The 24,426-nt window shown below is 41.3% G+C and overlaps 1 protein-coding gene across 1 annotated transcript; it reads right to left on the bottom strand.

Annotated features, from left to right (window-relative positions):
* Positions 1-1,029: 1,029 nt before the first annotated feature.
* Positions 1,030-23,095, bottom strand: nr3c1 (nuclear receptor subfamily 3, group C, member 1 (glucocorticoid receptor)). The gene is given in 9 exon segments (XM_030396209.1): positions 1,030-5,347; positions 5,895-6,052; positions 6,543-6,673; positions 7,548-7,692; positions 8,355-8,636; positions 8,772-8,888; positions 9,135-9,295; positions 21,886-22,850; positions 22,853-23,095. Coding segments are annotated over 9 exon segments (2,355 nt in total). The 3' UTR covers positions 1,030-5,194.
* Positions 23,096-24,426: the final 1,331 nt, after the last annotated feature.

Genomic DNA, 24,426 nt, shown 5'->3' with positions numbered 1-24,426 from the left:
TACTCACATTATTAACGAGGTAATAAAACAACCTAAGACATATTTACGTTTTCAATTCAAGTGAACAAACCAGCTGTTCTCAGAGAGAAAATAAGGTCAACACTGTTTGAGGCTAGAAAGGTGGCAGGGTCCGCCACATATGAACAACATGAGGCTGTGTCATCCTTTAAGGTCAAGTTTGTTTATTCAGTTTATTTAATTTGTTCGGACAAAAATAATCAATCAATGAAGATCTTTCTCTTCTGATTGAAATTTCTTCCCCAAAACTACATAGTGCACCTTTATTACTTGAACCCCACTACAACTCAGAGGGAAATATTGTACTTTTTAACTAATAGTTAACTGAAACTTTGCAGATTTTAAATTAATAATAAAACAAATAAATTGATGTTATTATAGTTCAAGATAAGATGTTATTGATCCCTTAAATAATATATTATGCTAAGTTCGCCTGTTCAGCACGAGTACTTCAAGTATAGTTTGATGCTCATACTTCAGTAAAATTATGAGTACAGGACTTTAACTTGTACTTTTAAAACATACAAAAATAACTGATAAAAAACAAAACAAAACAAAAAACCATGAAGACGTTATTTACATGCTTTTTCAAGCAGAACTCTTCAATGTATCTGTTATGCTATAAGCTTTATCATGCACCCCGTTTGAAGACTCTCCATCAGCATGGGGGCGAGTTGATAATGACTGAATTTTCATTTTTTGGCTGAACTAAACCTTTAACTTTACTTTAAAGGACTCTCCTCAGAATCATGTGACTCCTCTCAGGTTTACTTCCCTTGGACACTGATAAAAAACCCACCAAGGTCAAACGTGGTCCTGGTTTGTTTCATGAACAAACCATGAAATCAATAGAACCCCCTGAGGTTTGCCTCCATCTCATTTGTGGACCAATCAGCATCACCAGTGATTTAAATGCTCTGCTCGCTGAGAAACATGTTTTCATTTGAAGTCGTGACAAAAAACAAAAGAGCGTCAACGGTCGTCATCATCGGTCAATAAAGCAGCTGCCAGAATGGAAAAGCGTATTTATTTGATTGAACAAGTGCTTGGTTGTGATCACGGGAAGTGTCTTACAATGAGCCCTACCGTTTCCACTGTTCAGAATCATCGAGTTAATATCATGGCAAACATCAGCATACAGTTCCTTTTATATGAGAAGTACCACACGAAGACAGACAGTTTGACCTTTAATCAATGGAGGAAAAGATCGACTGGAGTCGCACTACAGAGGAGAAATAATATAGAGGGAAGGTATAGAAAAACTATTATTTGGAGACAAATACACCACATTTTCTTTACAATGGATTATATGTACATATTCAAAAAAATTTAAGCAAAACAAATGTTTATTTTTTTTTTTAGAGAAAGCATATACCAGTGAAACATGATCTGCCCTTGATAATTCTCAAAAGTTAATGTCTGCATATGTTTTATACAAAATAGATTTTCAAACAATATCTGGGTAGTGCAAATCTTTTTTTTTTTTTTTTTTTTTAGATTCAAGCTGGTTGATTACTTTCACAAACAGTTTTTGTGTGTGTGAAAAAGACCAATTCCTATCCTATTCACAGTATTACAGAATTTGACCAAAGCCATTGTGTTAGAGTAAAAAATGTGTTTTAAAAAAAAACAACAATCCCCCCTTCGCAAAAAAAATCCAAAACAAACAACTGTACATTTGTATTCTAGGAGCTACGTAGTTTACACTGACATAATGTTGAGTTTGTCTCTACTTGCTTTGGTCACCTTGCATTCAAACAAATAGTTTTTTTGTTTTAAACGTGTGTTATGACTGTATAAGTGTATCTGTTTCCTGAAAATCTGGCCTGCAGAGATAAAGTTAAATGTGATTCTCCTGTATGAAAATAGCTTATACTGGAAAATAAAGAACGAGGAAGCGACCACATCTTGTAATGTGACGGTGATAGATTATCAGTCGTTTCTATTGCATATTCAGATGTCCTCCTCAAAAATGCACAAATGAGTAAGAAAGGTTACATTTTTGAGCAAGAAGAGGCAAGTGTGCGATATATATTATATATATATATACCTGTTTAAATGAGCAGCAGCAGAGATTTGGATACACTGAATGTGAAAGTAACCCATGAGTAACCCCTATGCAGTTTATGAAGATGATTAAAAAACTTTTCAATAAACTTCAGAAAGAAAAAAGAAAGAAAAAAAAAATAAATGTTTTTTTTATCCGAGCGTGGGTGTGAATGACGACCATGGCAGCACATTCCTGAAACATTATCCTAATCTGTGGAGTGAATTTGATGACTTGAACCTGACAAAAATACACCATTAATCACAGAGGCAGACACATTTTGGGAATCCGAAAACTGAAGGTTTTTCTTTTTTTGGTTCTTTAAGTCCGGACATAAAATGACTAAACAAGGACAAAACACATACTGTGTCAATCGGACATCAAATTTCAACAACCTGAGCATGGGAGCGCTTCAACATTTATAATGAGTGCTTTTACATTTCTCGTTGGGATAGCTTAGCGACAAAACCAGCAGCAGAATCGTTTGACATTTTTTTCATATTCGAATGCACCGGCGAGCCCTTTGTAGCCGCTCACCTGACACATTTATCCAATTATTTTACACTGGCAGGGCATCATCTTTAATCTGTCAAGAGCTTTTCTTCAAAACTAAACAAGTTCCTCTTTAAGGTTTATATTCACGTCAAAACCTGGATTATTTTTGTGCTGATGAAATGATGAAAACAATGCAGCACATTTCAAATTACTTACACAACACACAAAGAAAAGAGACAGACCTACATTATTCTTTGTGATCACACATCTGCGAGTGCCTTATGAAGACCGAAGAAGCTCAGTCATAATTCACTTTGCTAACTAGTTGTGGACAAATTTTAAAAAGCATCAATACTGGGACGTGTTTTCCTATTTTGATACAAACACTGACCGACTTTTCAGCATCACTGAAAACAGACAAAACCGGAGTTTGGCACTGAAATAGTTCCCAGAGAATAAAGGATCCATTTTGCCTGCCACCCGAGTCAGTGACGCTAGACTCAAGCTGTGCCACTACTCCATGAGGTGACTGATGCTAAGTGCTCTCAAACGTTGAGGGGGATTGACTAGCGAGCGGACGAACAAACGTGCAAATGTTCTAAAGTTACACAGACATTAAGACAAGGTGCCTACAGGGCGTTAGAGGAGCGGAGGGGGTTCAAAGGTTATCAGCAGCTGTGGGAGGTTTACAGGGTGGTGAGTCTGCCAACGTCTGATCCAAAGTGCAGTATACACAAGCTGTTCACCATTTCCAAGGAACAGTTCAGACATTCTGGGAAATGTGCTTCACTTTGTTGAGGACTGTTAGAAGAAAAAACTGATACCACTCTCCCATCTGGGTGATTAATATAAAGCTATAAAGCCAGTTAGCTTAGCTTAAAAACAAATGGGACAAATGGCTTCATGGCTGTGTCTAAAAGGGAACAAAATACAAAACCTGCACATCTGTAGCAGATGAACCGCTTTCACACATGACAAAAAACTATGTTACAAGGAAGGCAAACTCCTAGCAGTGGGGAAGGAAGGGTTTACCTGTGTTTCAAAAACGTGCACATAAGCACTTATTTTGGTGTAGAAATGGTGTAAGTTACCTCTACATCTCCACATCAACCGTTAAGACAAGAGTGTGGTGTCAATGTTTTCATCTATCTCTTGGCAGAAAGCAAACAAGCACATTTCCCAAAATGTTGAACTACTCCTTTAGGCTAAACCAGACAGTTATTAAGATCGTGAATGTACTGTCGACAAAGGATTATCAGTGGCAGAATCATGACTGCATGTGTGTCAGTATTACAAAATAGACTGTAAAAACAACTTAAAAAATTGAAGGACGGTTTTTTTCCAACCGGTTGGAGCCATGGCTGAACCACAGAAATGAGTTTCCCTCATGGAATTAAAATGACCAAATCTTGCAAACAATAACATATGCCCTCTCTTCTATGATTGGTAGACGCAGGTATCTATCACATTCCATCATTAGACTATGGGGGCAGGAGTAGGGGCTAAAATAAACATAATCGCAGGCTATTCTATTTCCTACAAGAAACATTCTCTACCTTCCATCTAAAAAAAAAATCTTACGCTCAAGACTTCTACAGCATAACAGTCTTTCTTCACAGTCTTTTCAAGCCTTTAGCAGGGTACAAAGTGCTCAAATAGCACTTAAGGAGTTGAGTGTGCGTGAGATCGCGTGAAAAGGAAGCAGGCTTTGAATAATCTAAAAAGGACAAGGATCATTTCTACACACAGGGAGGATGGACCGAGCTGCCACTTCTAAAGATAAACACAGCCGTCGAGAAAAAGGAAAACTTGCAACTGCATGTCACATGAAAAAGTACAATCAACGTACGTTGAAGGTAGACCACTATGGGTTCAACAGGTAGAAAGAAATGGCTAACATGATATTTGAAGCAAAAAAGGCACATTTTTTTTCCCTTTTATAATAGACGTGTGTAAACCTGGAAGAGGTCGGCGTGTGGGAGAAATCATCCTTTGAATGGTGCACGTCAGTTCCAATGTCCGAAGTATCTATCAAAGCAATGAAATATGCTTTTTACATGACTGGAAAAACGTCTTTTTTTCTTTTCTCCATGTGACTGATAAACATTTTGTTACAACCTCCTATAAAAACTAAAAGAGGACCATACAGTCAAAGAGCCTACTTAAGAGCATGTTATTAATTAAGCTTTGTTACCTTCCCAGGTAACAACGACCTGGAAAATTGTATAAACTGTTACAATTTGAAAATGTAGAAAATACTATCAGAACCTGTACATAGATGTTTGTTTGTATCTACTTCAGATATCGTTCTGTGTTTGAAGGTAAGAAACCTGAGACGACATGGATGTTAAGCCTATTTCTCTTTGCGATCATCTTCTATCTTACAAACATTTCCTACTTGTTACACACTACATCTTAGTCTGCTCTGTGCTCGCTGTCTGGTTTCTTCTCCGCTCTCCAGACCCATAACCCACTACACAAAGTTGCATACTTGCTCCTGAAAACATCATTCACTCTTCGCCTTGCATCCTCAGTCCCTTTCACTGTCGCTCTTGGGAGGGAGGTGGGGGTGGGGGGGGGATGATGAGATGATGTGGTGGGAATTTAAGGCATTGTGTCTTTTATGGGGCACAGTCATCTCTGGTGGAAGAGGAGAGGTTTGACGCTCCCGGCCTTGAATTTTGGTAACTGGTTGCTGATGATCTCGGCCAGCATCTCCGGGAACTCCACGCTCAGGGATTTATTCACAAAGGTGTAGAAGCAGAAGCTGAGCAGTCCTCCGACCATCTGCAGACACACAGGAGAACATGTTGGTGAATACTCAATAGAAAAACACTTGATGACCTATTTTGATTTTGTGGACGCCTTTAGCAGCACACACTGATATATCTGATGTTTGGCCTTCCTTGCCTTAACTATTATTTCGAATTATACTATTTTCTCTTCTATAAAATCTTTGAAGTGTGTCTTTATTTTCTAGTTGTGGCTTTTCAAAAAGCCTTTTTCACACTAGAAGTATGTCTTAAACAATCAGTTTCATTAGAAGTAAGATGTAAAGAAAAGCCTTCTGTACTAAGTGAAGCCTGGATTCACAAAACATTCACAAAGCTGAAATATGTGTATCCGGTCTGTCACAAGCTCATAAAATCCTGCTAATCAATATAACTTTGCATTATTGGAACGAGCATTTCCTTGAACCAGTAAAAGCTTTAAACAAATGAGATCACAGACAGTAAATCACTGTTTAAGGATTAGAAAAGCTGCAGACTGCAGGTGGTCAATAGGCATCTGCTGCTAACATGTAATGCCAAAGTCGGAGGATGGATCTCTGTACCTCGTGCATGGAATCGAGCAGCTTGGTGAGCTGATAGAAACGCTGCCAGTTCTGGCTCGAGTTCTCCTCACGCTTTACGATGGCTTTACCCAGCTCCTTGATGTACGACATCCGAATATCGTCGAACACCGCCTGGCTCTTCAGGCCATCCTTTGGCACTGTGAGAGACGTGAAATAAAACAGGAGCTGGTTAACATCCAGCAGGTCAGAATATTAAGCAAAGCAGAGTGCTTACAGGAGACAGCTGCCATAACAAAAGCAGCACACGTTGAGGAGGGCTCTGTAGTCTGTTTAAGCTGCATATAACTGCTGGCTGTATATCACACCATTAATTCTCCCACACTAGACTATGTTTAGATACCCCTGCAGTTAATCAGTTAGTGCTCTAGCTGGTGAAATTGTGTGTGTGTGTGTGTGTGTGTGTGTGTGTGTGTGTGTGTGTGTGTCAAGCCAGGCAGCCATGTGAAGATTCAATACCTGTTTACAATAATTGCATTTCAGTTAATGAGCTGGGAAAGTGCTGCGATGGGATGTTTTTCCTTTAGGGATCCATGGACAATATTGGATTGGAGTAATGGCTTTTGTAATGATTCTATTAATACGGCACGAGTTGCACAGGTGATGGTGGAAGAAGGATGAACGTCTGACCTGTGCTGAGCAGCAGCAAGACCTTCATGCACAAATACTCGTCGTGGGAAACCTGCAGCCGGACAAACTCGCTGGAGATCTTCAGCATCTGTTCGCACTGGTCAGCCATGTAGGGCAGCTTCATCCGCTCCCTGGTGGTGTAAGAAACAGTTAAGCAACACATTCTTGTTTCACCATAAGTCATAGAAGGTTTACAGGGCTGCTGTAATAGATTAAATGTTCAAGGTGTTGCTGCAAACAATTTGCGGATCCCATTTTAAATCACTCTTCCTGAAATGAGATTCAGTCTATTAGTTTGTCAGAGTAGAAGGCTGAGATGATGAGTGAGCCTCATCTCAGTGATGAAGTATTGTTGTGGGTGAAAGTGGGGGCAAACTTATACAAAAACTTATGAAATCAATGTTCAGAAGCTGCTTTTTTTTTGCTGTAAGTTGAGCCAAAGTGAACACGAAATTCATAAATGTGTAAATCAAAAATGCAGCATTTCATGAAACATCCTTAAAAAATGAAAACGTCTTTGGCTTTTATCAAACTGGGAAAGATTTTTTGGGATAAACACAAATAGAGTACATAATGTCATTAGATATTAATTATGATCCCATTAACTTTAATCTTCTGATTATGAAGGAGAGAAGGAAGATATCAAAAGGCCTATTACAGCCCTGAGCATGGTAGCTGTGCAGACTGCTCAGACTCTCACAGTGCTGTTTACAAATGGAGTCATCGAGTCTATTCGAGGGATGAAATGCTGATTACTGATGACAGCTGACAGACGCTGTTTGATTCTTGGGAGACGCCACATACACGGCACAGAGCAGAGAGCTGCACTGATATATAAACAAACAGATGTATGCGTTGGCTGACGATTGGAGGAAAAAGAAGGTTGCATACATCACTTTAGTGCTTGATTTATGTGCAGCACAAATTAAGTCTCAATACTTTTGGTATCAAATTAATCAATAAATGTTAGACTTGTACAATGACTGAAAATGGACCCGTACGTACTCGTTTATGACGAGGTCTGGCGCGAAGCACAGCATGTTGCCGTTGCACTGCTGGTAAGACCTCCAGCCAAGACCGAAAGACATTAGGAAGAGCCAGGAGCACTGCAGCAGAGTCATCTGGTCGTCCAGGTGCAGGTTCCTGAAACCTGAGCGGAAGGACACATACATTTTGTTGATGGAGGTTTTTTCCAATTTCTTTTCCAACTGAGCACCATAATCAGATTTCACTCTGTTTATGAAACAATGTGCCAACTTCATCCCAGATGGAGGAGATCCAGATGTAGTGCCAGTGTGTTTGTTTACACAAGTCATAGCAAAGAAGACACCCGTTTTGCGCTGCACTGATACATTACAACATATCCTGCTTTAGCTTAAACTTGTGAAATATTAATGCTTGCAATGTGTTGGAGCTGTGAAAATAAAATCTGTACTGGCTGCTTTTTGGGTTCTGTGTGCCTTCATAGAATGAACAATGAGGACAGCACAAGGCTGCACAATTAGGAAAATTTTTATTGAAAAATAACAATATCGAAAACACAGAAGCTTTGATTTTCGGATGAGGGTAAAATGTGACAAAAAGGCATTATAATGTACTAATAAGTACTGCATGTATGTTTCAGAGATGCACTAGCCTACAAATCTTGTTCTCCCGATGTAAGCAACCATGCTTGTTTGGTATAGAAGAGCCCAACAAATGTCACATTATCATGATTTTAATGGGTTTTTCAGTTAAAATAAAAATTGTACATAGTCTACACTCATTGGTTAGGACACATTTACACTTCTTCTGGCAGGGTACACTACTAACCTGGCAGAGCCTTGGCCCACTTGACAGCTGAGATGACCTGCCGGCCGCCCAACCTGTTGAGGGTGGTCATCAGGCGGGTGGAGGTGTCAGGCAGGGTGCTGTCGTAGCCGGCGTAGATGGTGTCCGGCTCAATGGCCTTCAGCAGGGACAACATCGTTGGGACGAGTTGAGGCATGCACTTGGGCACTAGGGAGCGAGCCTCCATCGGTGGAGGAGTGGTCAGCTCGGGCGGGTTGCTCGGCAGGTTGCCCTTTAAGCGGTTCAACTTTTTGGTTTTGCGTGCTGCAGATGAGAAACAGAGATGAGCATGACAGGAAGTTTTTGAATTGATGAAGAAAGAAGGTGAAGAGGAGACAGGAGCAATTAAACCAAATCAAGGGTACACAGTTTGGCGTTATCCGTGTGGTTAATATGTACCTTCCAGGTTCATGCCAGCCATCAGACACTTGCGGAAGCGACAGGCCGGGCAGTTCTTCCTCCTGATCTTGTCTATTATGCAGTCATTCCTCCCAGCACACAGGTAATTATGCTGCCCTGAGGCACATAGATGAGAAAGATTAATCTGTTATTTACCTTCATTGCTGTCACAAACACTCCAGGGAGGAAAAACTAATTAGCTGCATCACCGTCCTTTACTTTGTAATGATCATGCCTTCAACTTAAAATCATAATGACTCCAGCTTTTGAGCAGACTAATGTGAGACAGATTAGCGATGAATGAGCTTATAGCAGGCAATGAATAAATCAGTGAGGAAATAATGATGTCTTATGGCTTTGTACCTTCCACTGCTCTCTTGAAGAAGACCTTGCAGCTGCCACAGGTGAGAACGCCGTAGTGGCAGCCTGAAGCCTCGTCAGAGCAGACCAGGCAGATTTTATGAGTCCCGCTCTTTCCCTGTGCTGAGGACGTAGCAGTGACCGCTTCCTGTCTGGAGATAGAACTGGAGGGAGATGGAGGAGACAAAGCAGAAAAATTTCAGCTTCTCTTACAAGTTTTTGACCTCTAGAAGCACAGTGGAGCAGTTTTTCTATGCATGGGTGCCCATTTTGTTTGTTTGAAGACACACAAGCGCATGCATGTGCACATGGGTGACATAATATACATTCATGTCAACACTGTAACACTATCCATTGATTTACAGGCAGTGTTTATGACAGGATATGCAGCAATGCATCTGCAACGGCAGGGAAAGGGGATAACTGCCCATAAACATGGATGTAAACGATCCTGGAATAGTTGGCTTTGTAAGTTTTATGAGGAAAGACATGCATTCATCATGTTTGGTAGACCTCAAGCATACAGAACATTAAATGCAATCATTATGTTTGTTTACAAGAAAACTTGTAACCAAGACAAAAAACTATTTACAAAGACACCACACTGACTCAAATCCTGAATAAAAACAGTCATTTTAGCCAAATCCATGAGAGACAAATGTTGTACGTCTACAGTAGGCCATTTACATACGGTCCTGCTCTGCTCCTGAAAGCATCCTCTCAGTTATGAGGGTTCAGCTGCAGGTCATATTTACATCTCTGAACTAAAACTTTAAATAAATAAACAACACAGATATACTACACATATGTGTACACACATAGGAGTCAATGTGTTCTTTGTGCTTTCATCCTCCCTTTACTTAGTTTTCGTTCCCAACATCATGAGCGAGGAGAAGTGTGTCCATTGTGCCCATTTGGGCCTAAGGCCTAAATTATCTGAAGATCTGTGGTCACATCCTAAATCCAGTGCTTGTCATAAACCAGCCCTTCTTCCTTTGAATTGAACCACAAACGTTTCCAGACCCAGTCAACGGTTGTTAACGATGCACTTTTTCAAAATGACCACAAGAGGGCGTCGGGTTTTGCAGCATCCCTATGCCAGAGGTCCACACCCCCTTTCTAACCCAGTGGCCACAGCAACAACAACGCCCACAATGAGTGGATATTGAGCCCTGAACATGCAAACAACTGTGTCCATATGTCCACAGGCCTGCCACTGCAATGAAAACAAAGTGTTTCATTTGACAAAAGCTGCTGTGAACTGTCAATGCACACTGACACACTTATGCAGAAATGAACCGGGGAGCCAAGTTCAGTCGGAGTTATGCAACACATGAGGGTATTAGCATGAAAGCAGGTCAGGCCCCAGCAGTCAGTGGGTGTAGCGGGGATGGGAAAACCTGAGAGAAACATCAAAGCATTGATGAAGAATTCAGCTGCCAGATAAAAAATAAAAGATCAGGTCTAGTCATGAAAGGTCTGAGAGCTTTCTGAGCACCACTGACAACACACTGCGGTCAATAAGTCTCTCCATTCACCTCTTATGATGATAGTCAGTGAGCTTCCATTTCCTGTCTGTCTCTGACTGCATTGTTTTGTACAGTTGAAACTCAAACCCTGGAGTGTTTTACCCCAAAGCGGGGTGCTCACTGAACAGCTCCCCGCTGGACCAACTGTGAGAGGTGAAACCTGGGGCAGATTTAATTGAGAACACACAGCGTCTAAATCCATGAAAATCACGCAAACCAGCATTTTCTACAACATCTGATCGACTGCTCTTGTTAAACATTACATTCTGCTGAGGTGCTTCGTTGAAAAAGCTTTGAGGAACAAAAGGTTTCATTTCAGTGTGGTAGATACAGCCAAGATGTATTACACAGAAGCACTAAACAAATCACACCCCATATTGTGTGCACAGTTCATCATTGTCTGAGGTGAACGACCTGAGCAGAAGGAATATTATTACAAATATTTTTAGCAACAGTAAAGATCACTCCTTTTTAGACTCGGAAATTAGATTCATCATTCTAACTCAAATAAAAAGCCCAACCCACGAAGCTACAGAGTAAACAGAAACAGTATCAATATTGTATATAAATGCAGAAAAATAAATATCCTACAAATCTAATGTGCTATAGACAAACTTCGAATCATCCTTTGTTTCCATTTGCCCCCCAAAACAAGAATATATCACCGTCTCCAAGCACAGTGTTGTCTTTAGTCCTAAGAAAGTTTTCTTAGGATCACAAGAGAATCACAAATAATCAACCTTTGCACAAGTTGCAGCAAATATTCTTAAATTGAACGCTGTGTTGTGCATGATCATGGACTAATGAAGTTCAGGATATGTTTCAGTAATTAGTCTGTTTGACTAGTCTAGTCTGACCTGTACTACTGGTCTCAGTATGATAGTATAGTATTATTGCAGTTTGGTGATGCTTGGTATTCAAACTCCAGGAATATATCGATTAATCTCATTTTACAGATGCTTTTAGTTATTGCTGTCAGTAATAACTCATAGATGGTGGCATTTGTTCATTTATGCTTCAGAAACTAGAGAATTATTCACCCCTTTGCTTTACCATTTTGACTACTTTTACCATTTCTATTCTGCAAGCAATGTTTAAATCTAACTGAAGACTCTGTGTTTGTGACCGGAGTCCATTAGCTGCCAATTTTCCAACAAACCAGATTCAGGGATCCAATTCCCAACATGTTTAATACTTTATTTATGAGCACTTGAGTCGTTTCATGTCAGCTCAGTTTTCATTTAGGTTTGAGCTTGTTTCTCTTCTCTTCCCTGCTCTCACAAACACTAGTTTTAAAAGAAGTTCCTAACTTCCACTTAATGCTGCCTGAGGGTAAGAAAGGCCAAGATGTAGTAAAATTAGATGGATGATCACAACGCTAATAAGACTGGTTCCGTTAAAACTATTTTTCGTTTCTCTCAGAACCCTTGTTAACCATATACTGCAAATTGCAATTGTGTTGTCTTCCTAAGAAACAAACTTGGTGTAGATTTTGCACTCTGAGCCAATGAAAGCAAATTGGCTTTGTATGATTGTCTCCAATCATCAGCTACAATATTACCAATTCCAATAACGCAGAGATAATATAAGTACAATTTTACATTTGTCCAACTTTAGCTTTGTTGTGAGTACTTGCAGTATGTTTTCTAATTGCTGCACATGTGTAGTCAAATTGATGAAGACTATTTCGTCATTTGTTTGTGTTCTGTCTGTTTGCATGTGCTTTCTTCAGCTGCTGTGCCTTAAGCTCTCCCGGCCACCTTAATTATCACCCAACTCTGCAGTTGCTCCTCCAACACTCTCTGCTTTGGTGCCAAATGCAGCAAAGTTGGCTTAACTGCATTTTGAACTAGACACCTGTACAACTTCCTCAACTGCTGTCATGCGTTATTCACTTATGAGCTGACATCTTTGTCCAGAGCCACACAAGAGAGGCTCTATGGTGCACTAGGATTTTGTGACTGAAGGGCACTGCTTGTTGTTTCAGTATATGGAGATCTGATGTTTTTATATTGCGGTTGCTCTTCATATGCACTGGATTGACTGCCATGAACGGCATATTTCTCATAATTGTAGGTTTAAAAAGAGTCAAATATTCAGTACAATTGCCAACTCAGAGTCAACTTGGAAAATCTTGGTTTCGGGTAAAGCTCTCATGGTTACCAGGAAGAAAAGGGAAAGTCAACCGTGAGGAGTTAAGCCAGCTGCCATGTTTTAACCCAAAACCTTCTTGCTATAAGGGGGCAGTTCACCACTGGCCAGAAATGTGACTCTTGCTGCTATAACAAGTTTACAAGGTGATAATATGTCAATTTTGTGTTTACAGCTTGATCCCACCGCCCTCAAGTTGGCATAAACTGCAAATAATGCTGCTTAATGATCAGTTGTCAGAAAACAGCTGAAATGAATGCTTCACCGTAGATATTTGAGAATGGGCAATAATTCATGTAATTTATCTGGGCACATAATTGTGTTGTGACAAGCATATCTAGGCATCATGTTTTATAGTTATATAGTGTTTTATAGTGCCTTCATTTTCCATAAATTTTCTGATAAATTGTCATTGTTATATTATCATCTGAATTATAGCTCTTAGAAACTAATTCATGCTTCAACCAGCATGTCTGAATACCAGCTGACTGGATCACAGTAAACACAAACAACAGTTGGTCAATACAATACATATAAACACTATGATGCTGCGATGATGTCACCAGCATGCCATCTGTCTCCCACACAGATTTATGTTGGGTTAAGCACACATACATACAATATACAGTATGGACACACACAAACAAAAGCCCTTAGGGACGGTGGAGGCTATTCAGAGTGATGAAGATGATGTCATAGGGTGTGAATGGGTGACCCATTTGTCCTTCACTGGCCCACTAGGTGTCATCAGGACAGCTTTACTAAAAGGCTTTAGGCTACTGGGTCAAATCCAATTACTGCAGCCGCTACATGTTTCACAACACCAATGTAAGCCTGAAGTCAAGTCAATGCTTTTCAATATTTATTCAAATTACAATTTGGCATCAGTGGATGGCATTCAACTCAGCCATGGGACATGTTACAAGTCTGTTTTTGTGTACAGTCGCACACAAACCAATCAAAGCTGCACGACAATCTGCAGAGACCAAATTTCCTCTTTCTGAAACCATCTGTTGAAGCGAGAGCTCGCCATCGACAGGAAGTTCTTGCATTCCCTCTGAGTTTACTATCGGTCAGAGCACAGTCACAGCACAAAGGCAGAGACACCCCGAGATGGGCCTCGGCTTCAACAAGAGCAGCACTGAGAAAGTTAACCGCTTACTTCTGTAGGAGTGTGATCAATCAGCCTGGGTTTTAATGAGGCAAAGCCACTTCACGCACTTACGATAATGCTGGTGGCCCACTGCCCTGCTTAACAATTCATAATCCCCTTTTAGCTGTGAGTGTCACAAGTAGCTTGGCAGGCCACTACTCTGTATACCCCAGCCTTTTTATCAATCCAGACAAGCAGCTGTAAGAACTACATCATTACAGTGCCAGCCTACTTCCTTTCGGTGCAGAAGAGAGTTTAGTGCTTTTGCATTTATTCCATATATTAGTCGACATCATCCTCCCTGACCTACTTCAGGCCCAGTCACAACACATGCATCATCTCTGCGAAAAATATGAACGGTTATTTAGTTCCACTAGTTGTCTCAGACTCACATGTGGTGAGGTCATGCTCCTAAATAAGACTGAAAATAGAGTATCTTCACAAAAATCTGTCCGGGCTGTTGCATGCTTAAAACTTGATTTCTGTGAGCTGTTAATAACTGCTACTGATACAAGTAGAGACATCTCATCTTCATCTGTGAGCGTGACGAGGGGATCAGAAGGAAGCGCTCCTTCCCCGAGCAAAGAGCCACCAAAATAGAAAGGGGAACTGGCCTGCACGCTCTCAATCATTTTTGCACGCAGAACAACAACATAGCTTCTATGAGGGAGTGGAGGGGGTTTGTTTGGTAAAGACTGGGCTGGACTTCTCTAAAATATCTGTTTCCTGAGCCCTCTAATACAAACAGACAGTATGTCTTTATAAGTACTTGAAATAAGTACCGTGCTGCCATAGGAAATGAATACAGTGGAGATATAGTACCCTTTGGAGCAGTTTTACATGCACATGAAGTGTTTTTAAGGAGATTGTTTTGATTTATGATAAAGTCCATTAGTGAAATACTCCACATGTGATTTGCTGGACAATCCCTCAGTGTCACTGTCTCATCCTTGATAATTTATTGACAAACAGCTACATTTGGTTGCCCGGTGCAGCAACTTCAGCTCAGCTTCAAAAACCAGAGAGGACTAAACTAACCCCATGGCTGAGTAGGAGAGAAATAACCCCGAGGGATTTGAGTTTCCATATTAGTTTCCATAATAGGAGCCGTTAGTGACTTCTGTGTAGGTGGGAGGCAGCTTCCTGGCCTGTAAAATGAATTGGAGGCCTGCTGCTGCTACTGTGTGCATAACCGTAATACCTTCAGCTGGGTACCGCTGAATGGGGGAGGAACCCACTCCCAAAGTTGACTTTGCTGACTCGGCAGCTGTACAACAAAAGTAAGACGAAGGGCACAAACAACGCACAGACTTAGCTATATCCTCTTAACCTCGATATGGGGAAATTCTATAAGCCTCCTGGGTGTCAAAACACAACAAAAACTAAATACTAACAAAGCAAAACTGCGGTTACAGGGGAATGCGGTAATAACGCGAAAGCGACTGGAATGGCTGGCATTTGATCTGGTGCATTCACTCGGCGCCAGCTGTGGGAAGGCGGGAGGGAAAGTAGGTCAGGAGAGTGAGAGCTTCACGGCAGCCTGCCTGCCTGCCACAGCACTCATGACACGCCCACGTGCACACACATGTGCACATCTACACGCTCATGCATAATATACAATGCTAAAAGACCTGCATGTCCCCCCCCCCCCCACACACACACACACACGAGCAATCATGACAGGTGATTTACAGCAGCTGAAAGCTTCTGCTGACAGTCAAGGTCTCTGCCCTTGGCTGCAGGAAGCTAAAACAGGGGACAGACGGACGAAGGGGAAGAGAGAGGACGGGTGAGGGAGGCAGAGAGGTGAGGGGTGTGTAGGAGTGAGACCGCGCACTGAATAGCTCTGACCAAAGATTGCTCTCAAAACACAGAGCCAAGAATGGGAGCAGAGACTATTCATGCACTATGTATAAGCTTTATATAAATACATAAGGCTATATATAAATGGACTCAAACTCAAAACTGCTCATATATCAGACCAGGGAACAAACCACAGCTGATATATCCAACAGTGCAGACAGACAACATTTCACTTCACCAGCACCAGTTGAATCTATGTCGTAGTCCAAGGCCTATCAATCTGGACCCTGCACTGGTTAGATAAGGCTCTATGCTCTCAGCTGACACAAAATAACTGTCTGTTAATACCCATGTCATGAAGAAACTCACACATTCAACAAGTTGATACAAAGTCCTGCAGGCACCACAGCTGTCAAACACACCCTTGAGGCAAGGACTCGGACCTACATTTAATCAATAGGATGCTTTCAAAACAAACTGCCTTAGATTTCTACAGACAGTTTTTATTTGAAGCATGTTAGTTGTTTATCTTGAGCAGGATTTGAGGAAACAAACCTGAAGAGATAACAGAAGTGTTTGCTGTGAAAGAGAAGAAGTCAAACAGTGCTCTAACACTGTCTATTTTATTCTTGTTTATTCAACAGTGAGTCATAGACATTTCCCGAAGTTGACTCAATATTCCCACATGTCAAATCCTCTCGAGTTTTACTGCAGTAGCACAGACACTGTTGGATCTGCTCTTTGACTTGCCCAGGCACTGCTTCATTTAGCCCAGGTCTGACTGCACAGCAGGCTCTGAGCCAGCAAGTCAGAATTACTCCCATCAATGGTAATTACTAGAGAGCATTTTTCTTTTTGATTATTTTGCCCATTGTTACCCAATAAATAGATGAATTGTTTGGTATTCAAAATGTTATATAAAAAAAAAAGTTTAACATTTCCATCAAATCTCTTAAAGCCCTGGTTGGCATCCTCAAATTGCTTATTTCATCCCATCAACTAGGGCGGCAACTAACAATTATTTTCCATGATCAACTGACCTGCAGATTATTTTCACAAATACTGAATAGATTACTCGTTAAGTCACTAAAAACTATTTTAAAAAATTGTGAAGGACGTTCATCACAATTTCCCAGAGCCCAAAGCAAAATCATAAATGAGCTTCTTTTGTTCAACCAACAGTTCAAAAACAATTCTCGATTTACTCCCAAAAACCACAATCAACTAATCCTTGCAGCTCTACCATCAACAGTCTAAAACCTAGAAGATACTAACTTTACTATTTTATAAAACAAAGAAAACAAGATCATTGGTCCCAAATATCAACTGGCACCTAAATATCTGTCAAGTGGTGAAAACTTAAGAGGTCTAATAGAAAATATAAAATATATAACCTGTAAACATAGTTTTTAACAACACCAGCTGAGTGTTTAGACAGTCGCCTATAAACATATTTTCTGTAGATCTTACACATGTGGAGTGCATGTCTGTGTGTGCAGTGTACAGGTCCCCGGTTCTTGAAACTTTTTTTAACAATCGAGGTTTTTGCAATGTCTTGTTTCCTGTGAGATTCAAAGGAATAAAACACTTTTATCTACAGCCTTATGCCTGTGAACAATCTCTTACAAAATGTGTTAAAAGTTAAATCAAAATGTGTTACTTGGTGCACCGCACCAGTGAAACCAGTGTAAAAAGTGAGCCTGGAGCCCTGGAAATCAAACAAATCCTTGCACTGAGTTGTTTAGTATTTGTGCCAATAAAATGACAAAAAATAGTTGCTGATTAATTTTCTGCTCTGGGATTAATCAACTAATAAATTCAGCTCCAGTTAATATTCAGCATTATCAGACTGGATGAGATGGACAATAAATGGTTATATTGATTAATAAATAGAAACCTGAACTAAGCTCCACTGAAATGACTTCAGTTAAACCTAGAATGAATGACATCTTATCTGTATGAGAACCTGAACCACACAATACTCACTCATACTCACACTTGCGCACATAAAGAGAGCTATACAAGCTGAAACTAAACAACACGGCTTTGTCTGATTTCAGGGAGCCCCTTTTATTACTCCTCCAAACAACAGCCCTCCACTACACACAATCAAGTCAAAAGCCTGTGAGACATTCCAGTCACCTACAGTGTGCATTATAAAAGGCTTTTATGGATCATATTTTGTCACGGAGCCCTGAGGATCACAAGAGAGCACAATGGCAGCTCAGGCTAAAGTCAGCAGCAGTATGGCTAAGTCATTACAGCTGACCCACAAACTGAACTCCACTCTATAGTTTGGGCCAATCACAGGCCAAGGAGGAAATACCATGCTAAAAACAAAAGTTGCATAACACTGGCCTACTAAACAAGCTATATTATTATCTGCCTCTTTTACCCAATCACTGTAGGTATTTCCTTTCAGAGCAGTTCAGTTTCAATCAGGTCATGCCACATCAGAGCCAGTTATCATACGATGAGGGTGTGTATTTCCCAAAATAGGAGCATTTCTCCACGTGAGGCATTCTTCATTGTGTGAACTGGTTGTTTGTGAATCAGACTGTAAAACTGAGTCACTGAGTCAGACTGTGATGCATAAACGAACAGATAAAGGTATGGGAAAGCACTGGGGATGTGAGAGACAACTGGTTTTGTTACAAGTCTCAGGTAGTTGAACTGATGCAAGAAGACTTTGGGGCCAAGGCAGGTCAGGTACTCTGTGCCACACAAGGTCCTCTGAGCCTCAGCTGCAGCAAAAAGCAGCAGCAGCACCGTTGCGTGAGAAGATGGGGGTGATGTTGACCTGATGCCAAACGCCTCACAACCACAGAGCTGCTGCAGCCCAGCGTTCAGCTGATTCCCAGCCGCTAAATGTCACACAGGTTGAGGCGAACAGACAAACACAACGCCCACTCACTAGAGAGAAATGCTAAGTTTACACACCTATAAGCCAATACCCAAACACCCACACAAAATCATCTGGGCTCACACCACTTGCAGACATAATCCTATGCTTAAAACACACACACAGACTGACATACACACCTCTGAAGTACACACAGACAAAGTAATTAAAGCCACATGTGAAATGAAAATGAGGTGTATCTCGTGTCACTCCCCATCTGTTCCTGGTCACCAAGCATTAGGTTGACTGTCAGACCTTCGTGAAGATGATACCAAACAATAAAAACACGAACACAGCTGTGCCCTTGTTGACATGACGCACTCCTGTGTGCCAATCTTTGAGCTGATCACTCCCTATCAGATACTGAGTCAGACAGGCGTGCATGTAAAAGAGACACAAACAAAAAAGCCTCTAAGATGTGTGACTGTCACACCAGTGTTGGTGAAAGAATGTCTATTGAGCCGTTTCACGACTGGAGCCTAAAGCCACGTTCACAGCTGAACCCATAAAAGTCTACAGGGCAGCAAATGAAAGACTTTACAAAAGGCACTTTGTGGGGCAGGGTGGAGCCCAAATACTGTGACTTGATGCTCAATGGAAAGAAATCACAGCAGAAATTAAGATTCAGCAAAATCACGTGAGGAAGTCAGTGGAACAAGCAGCCCTTTTGGCTTTCCTCTACACCAGAATTTCCTTCTGACTGTACAGGGCTGATCATTCTGTGAAGGCCACAATTCATTCATCCCTATTATTGAATGGACTGTCTCTGCTGCTCCTTGGAGACAGATCTGCTTCATGTGAAGACATTACAGGTTTATTTTTGGCATAACGCAACTGGAGGATCACGTGTCCATTGGGCCATGCCACAAACACACATACTGATGCTCTGGCTTGTCCAAAAGAGAAAAAAAATGTGACTTGGATAAAAGTGGAATTCCCCTGGTTTTTAAACAGCACATCCTTTCTCCAGACCTTGTGCTTATTGCTGCAGCCACGTCCTGTACAGTCAACGAGCCGGTCTCACGAAACGAGATTAGTGGGTTAACTAAGTAACTCAGGGGTTAAACCTGGCATTTCTGTCTCAGGACGAGGACTTGATTTTAAATTGAGCTCCATTGCCATGGTAACCAACACTGCAAACCAAACCTGCAAGGAGCAGTTTTTGTTCTGGCTTATCAAAACGTAGAAAATGTCCACCTCCTCATGTCTCAACACAGAGGGCAGAATACAGCTACCATTCCGATAACAAAAACACCACACTTGTGCTGAAGAAACAAGTACTGAGGAGCACAGAAAGATTTGCCAACAAACCATTAACGGGAAGCTTATGATGCTTTCATTTGTAATATCATACATTTACTGCATATTGTTGTATATTATTTGTGCTGCACTTACTGTACTATAAAACCAACAGTGTAGCTCTGATGCACACGAGACCACGTGGTGATATCTGTAAACTTCAAGTTTATGTAGTATATCTGTAGTATACAAGTACTGTGAGATGACACTATCCAAGAAATAAATGGTTTTACTGCTGTGCCATATATACTTGCACCAGTCATTAAATCTAATAAGGAAATTAATGCTCACAGTTACACGTAGCAAATGTATGTGCAGTATAATTCAGAAATGCATATAATTTATTTATTTATTTATTTATTAACCCCTTTAGTGCATTTCCTGTACTCTGTTCATACCTAATTCATGCTATGTAGCAGACCCCTGAAAACAATTCAACACAAATGTATACATCACAACTTCCGTCATTTAATGACTGTGTTATTTTCTACTGTTTATATCACTTTCTAGTCTATTCTTATATTTGCAATGTATGGATTATACTGTGTTGATTCTATTATTTTCTAATTGCAATTTCTTGACTTTTTCCACAGGGATCCATCGTTTGACATGTATTAAATATTCTGTCCTGTATCTGGTGATGCAGCATGTGATTGGGTGTTTGTTATAAACCCCAACTCCTTTGCATGTGCACTCAAATGGGATTAATCCTGGACTGACACCAGCAGCTGATGACCACCTTTTTGATAGCCGTTTAAACACCAGCGTTTCATTTGTGAAAACAGATAACAGAGCCTGTCTAAGTTAAACGATAACACAAGTAAGGCTGATAAATGAACAATTACTGATACTCAGCACTGATTAATTACTTTGGCGAATACTGGTCAGAAAGTCACTAAAGCTGTACTATGTCTTCATATTAAAGGCTGACAAAGGCATCTTTTAAATAGATTGGTGATATATGAGGTCCTGTCTCTCCCCGATCCATTGTTTACTGCACTCCAGTAACATGAGCAGTGTCAAAGACACCTCAATTATAACACTGAAACCATTTCCTAACACACAAGGTTATAAACCAGTGAACCATAAAGCGGCGTAAACAAATAATCAGCAGCCAGCAGTTTTAATTAATGACATTCATATCCTGTCAGCGAGCAGCAGTGAGCCAAAAATCTCTTCAGGTTGACATTTCAATGACATTGCTCAGGTGAGTTTTGTCTTCCAGGCAAAGAAAAAATGCATTTCAATGTCAGAATTGTGTTCAAGAAGCGCTCCAAATCCAGTACGCCCCAACACTACGCTATCTACAAACACTATTAGAAATAACTCTAAAAAGACAAAACAAAACTAAAGGCCAACCGACGTATCTATTGATCACAGATATGTCCGTATCTGTGTGTATGTTGTTCAATTTGCCCTGATGTGACTGTGGAAAAAGATTCTTGGGTTAAATCATATTTATTTAATTTTCTGTGATGTTTTGGTGTTTACATGTACTGATTTCATTTTAGACAATAAAGTTTAATGTGAAAATGTCAAATATCCTGCCTCTGCTACATAACTTTGTCAGAGGTTTTTGATAACCACATTAGAGGGATCATTGCATTGATAATCTTATTTGATCAACAGTAATCGGCAAATATTTATTTTGACCTCATAAATAATTCTGATTAACAATGTGTTATGCTCATTCAAATTCCTCATAATTTCAGCTCAAGGATTTGTTGGCATGAAGCTGGAGGAGACAGCTCTGTTGCAAAGATGTGTTCGGTTGACTGGTGATGCAAGGGAGGATGAAATGAGACACAAGTTGAGACATGGCTGGGATCACCACATTAACATGTTAGCTCAGGTTGGTAAGATTAAAACGAAAGGTCAGGTCAGTCTAAACAGCTAAGTACTGCCAATATTTCTTACCTGGAAAAGCTGGTGGAGAAAGAGGGAGTGCTCGAGAAAGCCTCACTGGCCCTGTTCAGCACCGCGTTGTCCCCAATACCCTGGCTTCGGTTCCAGGGGCCAGCGATGGTCGTCACTGGGAGAAACAGGCTGGTCACTGTTTTCTGATCCTTTTGCTGCTGAGTTTCGTTGTTGCTGGGGTTGACTCCAAAGCGGTAGCTCTGTCCTCCTGAAGTGCTGACCCCACAGATGGAGATGGAGTTAGAGCTGGGCATGTCTGTGGAAGATGTGCCGCTCATTTGGCAATAACTCTGGCCTGCAGACGTCTTCTCCTGTTTGATCACGCCTTGGGTGCAGAGCTGAATGAAGCTGGCATCTTTTTCTTTCTTCACCAATGCAGGCAAAGTGGTTGTAGGGGTTAAGGAAGCAGATGGGGATATGCTAGGGCACGACTGATCTGGACTTGTCATATTACTGCCATTGAGAGCAACAAAGACTGCCCCACTGCCGTTAATGCTTTCAGCCACAGCAGACTTTGTGTCCCTCTCTGAGCCAACGTCCCCAAGCAGAGAATCGTCTGCCAGAGAGGACAGGAAGGCATCATCCCCTACATAAAATTCTGAGGGGGACCCAGTGAGCTCGAAGTCTTGGAGCAAGTCTAGAGCGTTGTCACTGAACAATTTCTGGTGAACGTCCACATCTTTGCCAATGTGCTCAAAGGCGTGATCAAGGTCAATGGGGTCTTGGTCGCCTTTATCCATGGAGAAATCCTCTGTTTTCATTGGGAAGAAGTTGGGATCTGACCCCCCAATAAGTGAATCCATTGAGGACTGGTTAATGTCTGCTATACTGGCCTCCAACTGGGGCAAATGCTCCCTCAAGATTTGACGCCCAAATGTAGTGGAAGTATGTGTCTGGAGGAACTGCTGCTGAACCCTCTGATCTTTGGTCAGGCCCCTGGACTCTGGGTCTTCTAACAGGGGCCCTACAGGTGGCTAGTAATGGAGGTGAGCTCCTCTGGGAAGGGGCTGTCACTGAGGCCGTTCGGCACCTGTCCTGGCTGCATCAACGGGCTGGATGGAAGAACGACAGATGTGGCAGAGGTGATGGACATGGCACTCTGAGGAGTGACTTTTAATAGACCTCCCTCCTCAGTGCTTTCGGTGTAGACCAATTTGCTTGAATGGTCATCTCTTCTGTATGTAATCTTCTTCACTCCACCTTTATCCATCTTCTCATTTGAGGGGGGGAAACAGAGAGGTGACAGAGCGTTAACAGAAAGGTGTGTCGTTTACAAGAATGCTTAGCAACCACATTAAAACACACTAAAGGAGGGTCGTCAGACGTGCTGAAAGACTAGTGTTGCTATGATGTAATTTAAAACGGTTTTAGGTTATGCAAATGCAGAGAACAAGATTTAAACGCCAGGTCAATAAGACTGGGGAAAGTTGCAGCAGAAGCGCCCCCCCACACACACACGCGCGCCCTTGATAGCGAAAGAAGCTAACGTCAGCTACTCGCTGTTAGCATTAATATTCCTTTACGCACACAGACAGCCGTGCCCTCCTACACTGCATTTAAAGTAAACACACAAAACGTGCGCTCGGACAGAAGTCACACACAGAAAACCGAAAAAGTTTCACCAAAAAATAGCATATGCTAACGTTAGCTTATTGCTAACTGTTGGCATGCTAGGTAGCAGTGTGGCTAAGCTAAACTGGCTACGTCCCCACATTTCGGTCGAATGTCGTTGACAGTAGCGTTAGCCTGCTAGCCAACAGTAGCCCTTATAATCGTTTAATATTTAGCGGTAAACCGACTTATGCTACAATATAGTATATGTCTTTAACTAACATATTGATCAAATAAAATCTCAATTGAAGCTCGTATTTACCCTTGAAATGACTGATTGTTGGTATGTGTCCACAGGTCGTCTGTCAACATTGTTTTGGTTGAAAGTGGCAGTCCACAACACGGAGCCCTGACTCAATGTTTGTTAACGTTGCTCGTTGCGCGTCGGCTCCAAGCTACATGGCTTGTAAGCCGACAAAAAAACACGCCAATTTCAGAGCGTTTGTGAGTTGTTTTTCAGTCTTCCAGTGCGATCTTGCTTGCAATTTGTCGGGCAGGCTGCCTTGAGCTGGCTGAGCTATGGGGATTCACAGCTAGCCATTAGGAAAGTAGGCGCTAACCTCCAGGAAAAACATACAAAATGGAGAACTAGCAAGCCAGCCCCATGGCAGACCTGTTTACAACACTCAGCGCCCCCTGCCGGCCGCGCCGAGCAACTGCAGCTTGTTATGTTCAAGGAGTACAAGCTCTCAGGGCGCCTTTAGGGACTTACAATGAAGAAGAAGAAGAAAAAAAAACTGACGATCATTTACTAACTACAAATCAATAATTATATCATGATGAAGAGGATTTAGTTTCAGCGCAGTTTGATAATGTCAGGATCCAATCAGCAGCGCGAAGTGTAAAGAAAGTTATGTAAAGTGTGCATGAGCGTTAAACAAACTGTATATTAAAACTGTTTGCGTTCATCTCCTCTTACACGAGTGTTCA

The sequence above is a fragment of the Sparus aurata genome, chromosome 18 (assembly GCF_900880675.1).
Source record: "Sparus aurata chromosome 18, fSpaAur1.1, whole genome shotgun sequence".
Lineage (NCBI taxonomy): Eukaryota > Metazoa > Chordata > Actinopteri > Spariformes > Sparidae > Sparus > Sparus aurata.
The sequence above is the reverse complement of the archived record's forward strand: the minus strand, read 5'-3'. Positions and strand labels throughout refer to the sequence as shown.